This window comes from Scardinius erythrophthalmus (assembly GCF_964197995.2).
Source record: "Scardinius erythrophthalmus genome assembly, chromosome: 18".
Lineage (NCBI taxonomy): Eukaryota > Metazoa > Chordata > Actinopteri > Cypriniformes > Leuciscidae > Scardinius > Scardinius erythrophthalmus.
In genome coordinates, this window is record NC_138238.1 from 32,544,062 (window position 1) to 32,556,314 (window position 12,253).

The window sequence follows — 12,253 nt, forward strand, 5'->3', positions numbered from 1 at the left end:
AGAACAAAAAGGCACCATGAAAGTAGTCTGATGTCTCCTATGACTCCTGCCCTGTTGAAATGAATTGGTAGCCAGTTATGTGATAATGTGTATAAAGCCACTGTTTATAGAGTAGAAATGCCACGCTGAAATAAAGGGACCGTTATTAAATTAGTGTACTGCTAAAAATCAAAGTGCGTTTTTGAAAGTGTTTCTGGTTCTTGATATCTCCAGGTCCCTATTCATTGAATGGCTACCGTGTACGAGTTTACAGACAGGACTCAGCCACCCAGTGGTTCACGGGCATCATCACCCACCACGATCTCTTCAGTCGCACTATGGTTGTCATGAATGACCAGGTACATCTGATACCACACAGTGTTTTAGTTTTGTAAAATGTTTTGATTAATAAGATAATATGGTATGAGCATATGCTATTATTAATGTTTTTTATTTTATTTTTATTATTATTACAATAAAACTGAAAATTGATGGAAAATGTATGATTTTAAAGCATGCCTTTCATGGTTCATTGTTTAAAAAAACAACAACAACAACAACAACAAAAAACACATTTGCTCTCTCCTCTGACTCTGTGTGCAGGTACTAGAGCCTCAGAACGTTGACCCTTCCATGGTACAGATGACCTTTCTGGATGATGTGGTCCATTCTTTATTGAAAGGAGAAAACATCGGTATCACGTCGCGACGCAGGTCTCGCTCTAGCCAGAACAGCAACACTGCCCACGTGAGTGTAACCTACAAGAGCACACACATATCTCCATGCCATTATGTGCTTTTGTTGCTAGATGATCAGCGCACCTGCCTTCCTGGATTAACATTGTGTTCACTGATATATGCCAGATTGTATTTCTGTCTTGTGCATGTCTGTCCCAGTGTCTGTCTGTGCTTCTTACTGGACGTTGTGTCTGTAGCTAGCTTTGAAGTGAAGTTCCTATGTGCTTTTTTATTTTTTAAATCTTTTTAAAGAAAACTAGAGCCTTGTAGAAAACACATATCATTGCTCCCTTCATCATTAACAAGACTTCTCTGTTCCACCTTGTTTTTTTGTTTTGTTTTTGTTTGTTTTCTTCTCTGTTTCCCTGTTTTAAACATTAATTGGGGATATGCAAGCAGACCACAGGAGGGAGACCAAGCGGCTCTACAGGAATCACTCAGGTACCGGGCCGTACCCCCCTCTCTCCATAGATTTAGAGCTGCTTTTGTACCACCTGCATATCCCTGTATATTATAATTATTTAGAATTAATTTATTACAAGTGTTAATTTTCCAATTAATGCTTACACCGATTACCGTTTCACGTGCTGTGCTTTTATGGATTAAATTTGGGGTGAGATATAGGTTTGGAAAGCATTTTTAAGAGCCATAGGAACTCTTCTTTTAAGCCTAGCTCTGTGCCCACATTTTTTACAGATGTGTGTAGTGCAGTCGTTGCTGGCAAGGAAGTGTTTTTCATATTGGTGGTTTTTAACTTAAAAATTCTCTCTCACTCTCTATAACCTAAATCCATTACAAGTCCTCTCATGCTTGTGTTTGCGGTTTGTGCTCTTTTTGTGTTTTTCCAGGGTCATTACACACGTGCCCAGGCCAACAGCCCCAGACCTGTAATGAATTCCTCTGGCTCCACCCCCAAACAGGCCTCTCAGGCCCAGCAGCAGCAGCAACAATCCCAGCATGTGCAGCAGCAGGGATCCCAGCTACACCAGCAGCAGCAGCAGCAGTCCTCACCAGGTCAACAACGCGGCCCACGATCTTCACGTCGGAAAGGTTCCGACAGCAGCGTTCCAGATGAAGAGAAGATCAAAGATGAAAAATCGGACAGTGGAGGAAAAGGTAAATGTGTGTTTCTTATACATTAAGGTGACAGGTACGTCTGTAAATTATGAAAGAAAAAAAGTTGCTTCCGTCTTCTCCTACCTGTCTTTCATGTCTTGCTCTAAACATGGTGAATGTGGAGGATTTTTGTATTACTAGTGTGAAATGTTCTCATAAATTATGCTTAAAGGACTCTAGGTCTATGACTGAATTGCTTTGATTCAGTCTTGTTAGGATTTTGATGTGAAACGAAACAGCAATTGGAGCTCTTCACTCAGAGGAATTAAAACAAAATCAATCTCTGGATTGATTGGATTTCCCTCTTTTATGGCTTTCATGTTATGCAAAGGCCTTTTATATTTGGCTCGGTCTAGTGCTTTATGTTTAAGTTGACGAAAGCTTCTACTGGATAGGTTCAGTGTTAGCTTCTTGGCCGGATGGCCACCTGGTAAAAGATCATTTAGATCCTTCCATCATAATTCCTGCAGTACAGTGTTTGGCAGGGTGCTGGGTCTGTGAGAGATGAGGTGAGTGCAGCCACCGCAGTGAAATGAACATTTTAAGTGTGCATAAATTCTACCGGAGTCCCATACATCACACTTAGAATGCAGCACTTAAGATTCAATCAGCCTTTAACCTAAGTACAAAATGACATCATCCTTATCCATTCTTGATTAATCAATTGGATCGAGTTTCTTATGCACTCAGCTTGCATTTAATTATTTGCTGGTGGCACGTTTTGTGTCAAAGTTTTTGTTTGTGTTCAAAGTTCTTCCTGACAGAGTGGGTCTCTTTTTTTTCTAGATCCTTCTAAAAACAAAAGCAAGCAGACAAACAAGAGGAGGAAAGCAGATGAAGAAGACAAGAAGGGTAGTCTCAAGCGGCTCAAATCGGAAGCGTCTGACCTCTCTGAGAGCAGCGACTCTGAGAACTCTAACAAGCAGAGCGTAGACTCTTCATCAGAGCACAGTTCAGAGAATGAGCTCAAATGCAAGAGCACTTCAAAAGTTCCTGAGGAGGAGGAGAAGTCCCAGGGATCCAAACCCTTGGACGAGTTGAGTGTAATCAACAGGCTGTCTCCCTGGGATGAAATGCAGGATAAAAGCGTCAAGCCGGTGGCCGTGGAGGTAACTCAGCTGGCAGACAGTGAACGGTCTGGAGAAAAGAGATCTCAACTGCCTCCTCCAGCCTCCTGTACACAGAACCAAGCCTCTGTACCGGCAGAGGTACAAAGCTGCATTGTCGAGATGAAAAGCACTGTGAAAACCCTCCCCAAGGACCATTACTGCACAGGGACACCTCGGATGCCCAAGTGCGTGATTGATATCACAGAGGATGCAAACACGCAGCTCAGTTCCAGAGAGAACTCTGAGGCCGTATCAGCCTTGTTGGCATCACAGAAGTGTGATGCCTACATCCCCGAATCGAGACATTTGGTGCTAAACGCCTCCCACTCAGAGTGCAGGAGGCCGGATGGCGAGCAGCCGCAGAACGCTCGAAGCATAGGCAGTAAAATCGAATTCGCCCACTCTGAGGTCATAAGGCCGGTGACATCAGTGAGTGAGTCAGCAGCCCTGGGCGAGAGAGGGAAGCTCCAGCAGCAGTATACATCTATGGTCATTAAAAATGCCTCTCTAACCGAGGACATCAGGAAAACCCATAAACTTAGTCCTTCTCCTGAATCGCCCAAACCTAAGTCCAACTCGTCCCCTGACATCCTCAAGCCCAAGTGCAATCCTTCACCTGACATCATAAAGTCAAAAACTCACAGTATTCATGAATCCTCCAAGCCCAAACCAAATACATCTCCTGAGGTGTCCAAACATAAACCTCGCCACCCTGAAAACCTACCTACAATAGGCCGTTTGGCACTCAAACCTGATCCAGATGTACCCCGCTCTAGTTTTAAGCCTGTGCTAGCCCGTGGGGCACTCTGCGAATCCACAAAAAGCCCTCTTGTTGTTGACAAAAATGAGCATTTTACGGTGTACCGGGACCCTGCGTTGGTGCGTCCTGAATCGGACGGCAACCACGTGGCGTACCTGCACCCACACTTGCATTCACTACATGGTTCTTCTCACACCACATGTCTCACACCAAGCTCACACCACCCGTCCCACCTCCTCCCTTCTCCCCCCATGAGCCACTCGGTGCACCACCCACATCTGCTGTCCTCCGTACTGCCCACAATTTCACCATCCTCTCTCCTGGGCAGCCATTCCCGGCTGGATTCCACAGGACTCGGGCACCTGGCCTTGGCCCACCACCATTCCCACCAGCAGCAGCAGTTCATCCAGCAGCAACAAGGGTTGCTGGCCCAGACACATGGAGGTGCCTCATATAACCAGCTTGGCCTCTATCCAATCATCTGGCAGTACCCTAACGGTACCCACTCCTACCAATCTGGGTACAAGTGGGTACATCCCGAGAATGCTGTCAATTCAGACTCCAGCCTACGGAGGGTAAGTGTGTGCGCCTGTCTGTTTACTAGCCCTGGCCATTATAATTTATGTAGACCGTATTGCAGCAACTTGCATTGTGAATTAAAATGCACAACGTGTGACTGAGGTTGTTGTAAGGAGATCCGTTAGAGGATGGACAAATACTCTCTCTTTCTCTTGCTGCTGTCAGGGATTGTTTGTTTTAAACTCAGCCTGAAACAATCTATCCTAAAGCAATTAAGCTTAATGTGTGTGAGCATGTGCTTGGATGTGCTGTTTCATGTCTGGACACATTTCCTAGCGATTAGAGATACACGTTCATGATAATTAAGTCAAACTTAAAACTTATTTAAAGGGTTAGTTCACCCAGAAATGAAAATTCTGTCATTAATTGCTCACCCTCATGTCGTTCCCAACCCATAATATCTTTGCCTATCTTCGAACTCAAATTAAGATATTTTTTATGAAATCGGAGAGCTTTCTGACCTCCCCTATAGACAGCAACATCATAACCAATTTCAAGGCCCAGAAAGGTAGTGAAGACATCGTTAAAATAGTCCATGTGACTACAGTGGTTCAACCTTAATGTTATAAAGCGATGAGAATACTTTTTGTGCACAAAAAAAAGATTTATTATTTATTCAACAATTCCATCTCTTCCTCGTCACTGTTCACGTGAGCTCCACGACGCATGCATGTGGTGCTGACGCAGGATCCGGCCAATACTGAGCCGCCGTTCTGACGTAGAACCCGGAAGCGTCGCGCTGTTTACAACGTGAAAATCACCAGAGACTGTTAGGGAAGAGAAGAAATTGTTGAATAAAGTTTTGGAGGGTTTGTGCACAAAAAGTAGTATCGTCGCTTCAAAACATTAAGGTTAAACACCTGTAGTCACATGGACTATTTTAACTATGTCTTTACTACCTTTCCAGGCCTTGAAAGTGGTGATTACGTTGCAGTCTATGGGGGGTATATCTTAATTTGTGTTCCGAAGATGAACGGTCTTACAGGTTTGAAACAACATGAGGGTGAGTAATTAATAACATAAATTTTATTTTTGGATGAACTAACCCTTTAAGGAACATTCTGGGTCAAATACAAGTTTAGTTCTATTAGAAGCTTCAATAGCTATGTTTCCATCCACCTAGTTTTATGCGCATTTTGGGATATCACATTATAAAATGCTGGATGGAAGTACCAAGATGCACATAAATTCTAAAAATATGCATAAAAACTTGTGCGCTCAATTGAGTCGGATACATTTTTTATCCGATAAGAAAACATGCACATAAACTATGATGGAAACACTTTAACTGAATAAATTCATTGATGCGCATCAAAAAAGACATGTGACACTGCGCCGGGACGGCATAACTGGACAAACCAGCAGATTTCTTTGCACAGCATTTGAAATGCTGTTTTGGTCATTCTCAAAGGAAAGTCTGTCATTGCCTGAGGAAAGTCTGTCATCAAAAAGTGGTTAATCTTTCTTTCATCACCGCTTTCTGTCATCAAAGTGGTATAATTGCCTCCCAGAACTGTCTTGCAATACTACGTAGGATAATGTGACCTGGTTTATTGCGTTTCTTCTGTGTGCTCTGAAGCGCAAGTAATTTTTATATATGAAAATTAGTATAATATACAATGCCTTTTCTTACTGCAGTAACTTCCATTTTTTTTTATATCTTTCTGGTTTTAAGCACCTGTTTATCAGGAAGTGATGATTTTGTTCTCTTCAGCTCACTGGATAGAAACGCTACTCTATCTCCCATTTTTAAATTTGCAACTATGCATGGAAACATAGCAAATGGCATGAAGGGTGTTTTACCACAGAAAATAATACAATAGTTTCCCCTATATTTTGCATTTCTGTCAACCCAGAATATTCCAAGATAATGTAACTCAACTGTAATTACTTTGTTTCATATTGTTCATTATAAGCATGTGTGAGAGAAATCACAGACTATCACAGAATAAGAGTCATTCTTTTGCACAATTTGTGCGCTCTGACTTCTGTCAGAGAAGTGTATGTTGCCTTGAGTGCATTATGACCTTCTGAGTGTGTGTTTGTGTGTTGCAGAACACTCCCAGCCCCTGGCTGCACCCGCCCACGCCTGTAACCTCAGCAGACAGCATGGGGATTTTGAGCCATGTCCCGGGCAGACCAGCCAGTGCAGAGCCTCATAGACCCATCAAGATCAGCTCACACTCCAGCCCGCCACTCTCCAAAACCCCCGGAGAACTCCACAAAGAGTGAGCACGCATACACTTGTGTCTCTCTCTGTCTGTCATTAACACACACGGTTAATCCATTCCCACAGTCCTGCAGTGCCTGGAACTACGGCTAACTGTTAAATACCTTGTGACCAGAGGTGGAACAAATGCCATGTGATAGGAGCACTGTACGCTCATTCAGTGACTGTGCGCATAATTAAACTATTCTATTATAGCCCGCTGAATGTCTGTACTCATTTGAACCACCCCCAGTGCAGTTACCTAATGTCTGAGAAGGAACATACTGTAGCACCTACCCTAGAATAAATATTAGTCGAGCATCACTATTGCACAAATCCCTCACGTATTAAAATATTAAATGTGTTTGATATTTTCAGATATGCAGGTATATCAGATTTGTTTTATTTGTTACTAATGTTTTCTATCATTCTATTTTTTTACGGTGTTGAATTTTTTTTTTTGTATTGCTTCCTCAGGGATCAGGACAAGAATGTGTTTGTAGACCCTCTGCGTGGCCTGTCCAGTATCCACCTTAAGCAAGAGCCGGACCGCAGCCGGACACCTAACAACAAGGAGCTACACCGCCTCTACATGGAGTCACCCCACAGCAAGCAGCAACTACCACCACGCATGCCTCAAGATGGGCCCGACCGCACCAGCAAATATAAAGAAGAGAACCGCCGCATCCTTCTGGAGAGCATTGAAATGGCCCCCTTCACAGCCAAGATTCGCGCCGGAGAGACAGAGCGTGACCCCTACTCCCGCATTTCCTCCCAGCCCAAAAGCCATGAGAAAGAGGTGGAGCACTCTGTGGCTGATCTGTACAAGTACAAACACTCTATATCCCAGTCCCTCCCTCAAACGAACTACTTCACCACGCTGTCAAATAGCGTTGTAAACGAGCCACCACGACTTTTCCAATCCAAAGATCTCAATCCGTACTTCGACAAGGCACCCGCAGCCTCTAGCCCCTTGTCTTTGAGCTCGTATAACTCTAGCCACACCAAGTCTTTGTCCAAGCCTCCCCCTCTCATTAAGCACCAGCCAGAGGGAGAGGGACTGGTGGGCAAGATCACCGAACAGCTCAGTCAACAAGCACCCATACACTCACTCAGTACCTCAGTGGTGACACTCACTGAACGCTGCAGCCCAGCCATCTCTCCCTCAAGTCAGCCCAAGGGCATGCCAGCCTTGCGTAGAGCACCAGTCTTTCGCCCGCCCACCCAGCAAGCACTTGACCGCAAGGAGGGGGCCTACGGTCGCCTTTCCCCACCCACACTCACCCCCATCCAGCCTGTTAGCTCGGCAGGAAAGGTGTCAGAACAGCAGAAACCACCCACCCTGCTCCCAGAGCTCAGGGACGAAAAAAGCGGAGCCGAGCTGGGCTCGGCCGAATCCTGGCAGGCTAGCGGGGAAGCAAAGAGCCACGAGAAAGTGGCCTGGCATTCAGAGAATAGCCAAGGGAAGCCGCAGGCAGCCATGGCATCTGTTATTGTCCGCCCTTCTACTTGCATAAAATATGACGGTTCTCTAGGTCCCAAGATTGCCTCCAAAGAGCAACTTGGTGGCAGATTGTTTGCTGGCCGCACTCAGTCAGACTGCCTGAAAGTGGCCGAGAGCAGGGAATCTGGGAGAGTCATCCTACCAAACACAAATTTGGAGGATCCCAGTGATCAGTACAACAAAAACTTGATTAGAGCATCACCAGGTGTCATTCCCAGCTCAGTAGCAGTTGTGGCCAATTCTGCGTGCAACACTAGGACTAATGAAGCCATTTCTACTGCCAGCAGCACGTTTAGCACGCAGAGCTACAATGGAGCAGATCTGTCGTTCTCCATCTCTGGCACTAGTGGTAGTTCCAGACTGGAAAGCACTGCTTCCAAAATCCGCCCTCCCACTGTTGTTGAGTCACAGGATGGAGGTTCGAGAACCACCTCCCCTAGTTCGCTGCCTCAGGCCGGCTCTGCTGCCTCCACACAGGCCTACTCAAGGAACTATGTTCACCTGAAGAAGGCCAAAGCGGCTCTGGCTGCGGCACAGTCTCGTGGTTCCAGCAGCGCCTCTGAGAGCGAGAGCAGTAGTGTCAGATCCTCTCAGGACTCGCCCACCATTGCCCAGGATAATTCCATGCCCAGCAATCCTCCCAGCAAAGCCAGCCCATTGCCCAACGGACAGCCAGCACAGGTGTGCCAGTCTAACTACCACAAGCTCAAGAAAGCCTGGCTCACACGACACTCGGAGGAGGACAAAAACACAAACAAATCTGAAAAAGGCGGGAATCCCATATCTGAGCTAATTAAACCATGCTCCGTCAACCTGATTGCCCCTGCTTCTAGTGATGTGGATCTAGGCAAGGACAGCAAAGTACAAGAGGACAAGCTGTCTCAGGAGGACAGAAAGACACGGCGTACCCTCAAGCGTTCCTACGAATCGGGCTCGGAGAGCGGTGATGACTCAGACTCTAGTGAGAGCAAGCTGGAACAAAGGACTAAACGGCAACCCAAGCCCACTTACAAAAAGAAGCAGAACGACCTGCAGAAAAGGAAGGGAGACAATGAAAAGGAGGAGGATGAGGTGAAGCCAAATGGTATTTTCCGGAGTGCCAAGGAAAAAACCAAGCTCAAGCTGGCCAGTACTAGTAAGTGCACCTTAGTCCACATCACAGTTTGAACATGCGTGTTTAGTACACTGCAAAATCATTTAGCTTGCCTGGTCTCCCAAGGGTTTTAGTACATTTTTAAAGAAAAAATTTTAGTTTCTATGGCACATTTGATATTAGATAAAGTAAATATGTTAGTACATGTCCCAAGTGTTATTGTATTGAAATTATTCCCAGAATAAAGGCTTTAAAATGTAGTGACTTCCTCCACCAGTGAACCAACTTGTTTTTGGATATGTTACCTAGGCTAGAAATTATTTTAACCAATACCTAAATAACTGTTTAGACATTTTAAGCTGTTTTTGTACTGTGGGCAATGCAGCTTTTATAACATTTTGGCAATCATTTTTAGTAGTTAATATTTAATAGTACATAGCAATTCAATGCTGATTAAATTAATTCAATCCAGCTTTTATTACATTTTGGTTACAATTTTCAGTATTTAGTTGTAAATAGCAATTCAATGCTGATTAATATTAATGTAATAAAGGTCACAGCAATAATAGCAAATAGTGATAGTTTAGAAACAGACTCAGTAAAGAAGATCCTCAAAATGTTAAATATTTAATTAATCTTAAACGGTAAATTGCAAACATGTAAATTACAAACCTACAGTAAAATGATTGACAATGAAAAAATTACAATAGTGATTAAAATATTTAATTCAAACTAATAAAGGTTTTACTGGTCTTATTCATCAGGTCTCACACACAATGAAAACTACTTGTTCCTTTTGAGTTTGGAAAATTTGTTACACAGTAATCATCAGAATATCTCTTCTTGTCACTGAAAATGTCCGGTTTTTTAAAAAATTTTAAGTAGCGTTTAGTCAACTAGGTGCCTATAGCACATTGAAAATATACTTGACCGGTAATAAATGAGTTCTATTTATGAGTATCCATGTTTTATTGGATTTTTTTTCCCCACTCATATACATGTATATCCCACAATATGGAAGTAAAATGGATTGTGAATGCCGTTGTGAATGTTTCATGTTAACTGTGTGTGAGAAAGAGAGCAAGGTGTGTTCGGTGAACATCTGGATGGCAGCTGTGCAAATAGCTTTTCCTAGAATGCTCACGTTTATGTGGAAAACATCTCCAAGAGCACTTGGGTTTTTATTAGCGCTTTCTGATGAATACTGTGAGCAAAATGGAGCCTCTTTGTAACTGCATAGCTTCTAAAGCTGTAGGTCACTGTAACGGTACAGCAGGTCACAAATGTCAGTTACGCTTGCTTGTGGTTACAACTAAAACATTAACTCTTCAAACCCTGCACACTCACCATCCCCACCTAGTGATAGACTGATATATCCCGGCCACGCTAATTATTGAGTAATAAATGTTTTTATGCAATACATTGTTTAATGGATAAAGTAATGGAATCTATGACATGCAATCTGTGGAAATAGATGGCATTCCCCGATCAGTACTGAAGGACTGGAGGAAAGTAAAGAAGCTAAAACAGACGGGTGAGTCCTTCCTGCAGGATGACTCGTGCTCTGAAATCGGACCCAACTTACAGAAGTGCAGGGAGTGCCGCTCCATCCGCACCAAGAAAGGGGAAGAGTCTGCCCACTCACCTGTCTTCTGCCGCTTCTATCACTTCCGCCGGTGAGTATAAAGTGAGGAGCTACATACCATATTTGCTGTGCATGCATCAGGCTACATGGTAAATAGGAAGGGGTGTTGCTCCCGCACAAATATTCAAAAACTGTAGTGAAAGCCAATAAAAAATAGAGAACATGCCAAGAAAAACAGAAGATGGTTGTGTCGAGGTTTTAGAAATGATGAATTAGGTTTTTTGCAAAATGTGAATTACATGGTCTTAAAATAATGAAATCTCTACTTGTCTGAAAATAAGCAAACAACATTTCCTGAGCATGAGTCATTTGATTTGAACCTTGTTAAACTGTAGCTATCCCACAATTAATTGTGTTTAAAAGATTTATTGAAGTTATTGAGTCCCATCTGTGGGCACAAAGTAAATGTAGATCTGTGTTTTCAGTGGCAAAGATTGGGACATGGATTCTAACTATTTTTGACATAAGTACACAAATACTTACCGTTGCTAGGCTCCTTGATGGTTGTCTTTAATTATTCTTTCCATTAAAAATAGGCCAGGCTCATCTTGGTTGTTCTATTAAACGAGTCTAATGTCATCTCACAGAATGCACTAGTTTTAAGTACTTGTGCTTTTCAACCGTGTCTTGTGTCAACGGTTTTCTCATTTTGTTGTTATAGAATTGCTCTTAGGAAAGGAAATAAACTCTAATTGCACATTCTCCTCCTCATTTCCAGCCTCTCGTACAGTAAGAACGGAGTGATCCGGATTGATGGCTTCTCCTCTCCTGATCAATATGATGAAGAGGCACTCAGTCTCTGGGCTCCTGATGGTTATGAAGAAAACAACCTGGACCTGGAGACCTCTAAATACATCCTCAGCTACATTGGAGACAAATTCTGTCAGCTGGTTTTAACTGAGAATACTGCAACTACATGGATAAAGAAAGATGGTGCGTCATACTGCCCAATAGTGCCTTTTTCTATTTATTTAACAGTATTAAAACATACATGACCTCCCAAAACATTGTTATCAGTACACCATTATTTTTACAGCAGACTGCAAGTCAAAAGTGAGAAAGGAAAAAGAAATAGTGGGTGAGCTCTGTGAATGTCCGTTTCATCCTTCCCCTGTTTGCTTTGCTCTGCAGCCAAGATCGCCTGGAAAAGAGCGGTGCGCGGAGTGAGAGAGAGCTGCGACGCATGTGAAGCCACATTGTTTAACATTCACTGGGTCTGCCAAAAATGTGGATTTGTGGTGTGTTTGGACTGTTACAAAGCCAAGGAGAGAAAGAGCTCCAAAGGTCAGTCGTCATTTTCATATTCACCTTTGAACACTGACTGTGCTTGTACTCTCCTGCTGTTGATGTGCAGTAGGCTCAAAAACCCTAACTGGACTGGAAAAATGCCCAGAGAAGCAAAAAAAGTCTCTAGTTAATTATTCTGCTTTATTTATTTTTATTTACTGGGCTTTTTTTTGTTTTGTTTTTTACAGTTGTGACCTGTACCTGTCAAATTTCCGTGTGATTGTTGTTAAATGTG

At 43.3% G+C, this 12,253-nt stretch overlaps 1 protein-coding gene across 3 annotated transcripts in view; it reads left to right on the plus strand.

The window, feature by feature from the left end:
- Positions 1-12,253, plus strand: part of jmjd1cb (jumonji domain containing 1Cb) — a 162,752-nt gene that overhangs the window by 135,713 nt on the left and 14,786 nt on the right. The window contains exons 5-14 of one of the 3 annotated variants that reach the window (XM_081393177.1): positions 214-338; positions 583-726; positions 1,113-1,157; positions 1,565-1,832; positions 2,619-4,276; positions 6,336-6,508; positions 6,967-9,128; positions 10,561-10,762; positions 11,450-11,664; positions 11,863-12,015. In XM_081393177.1, coding sequence (XP_081249303.1) covers positions 214-338; positions 583-726; positions 1,113-1,157; positions 1,565-1,832; positions 2,619-4,276; positions 6,336-6,508; positions 6,967-9,128; positions 10,561-10,762; positions 11,450-11,664; positions 11,863-12,015 — 5,145 coding nt within the window. The remainder of the gene's footprint in view (positions 1-213; positions 339-582; positions 727-1,112; positions 1,158-1,564; positions 1,833-2,618; positions 4,277-6,335; positions 6,509-6,966; positions 9,129-10,560; positions 10,763-11,449; positions 11,665-11,862; positions 12,016-12,253) is intronic. The other 2 variants (XM_081393178.1, XM_081393179.1) reach the window with 2 other exon arrangements.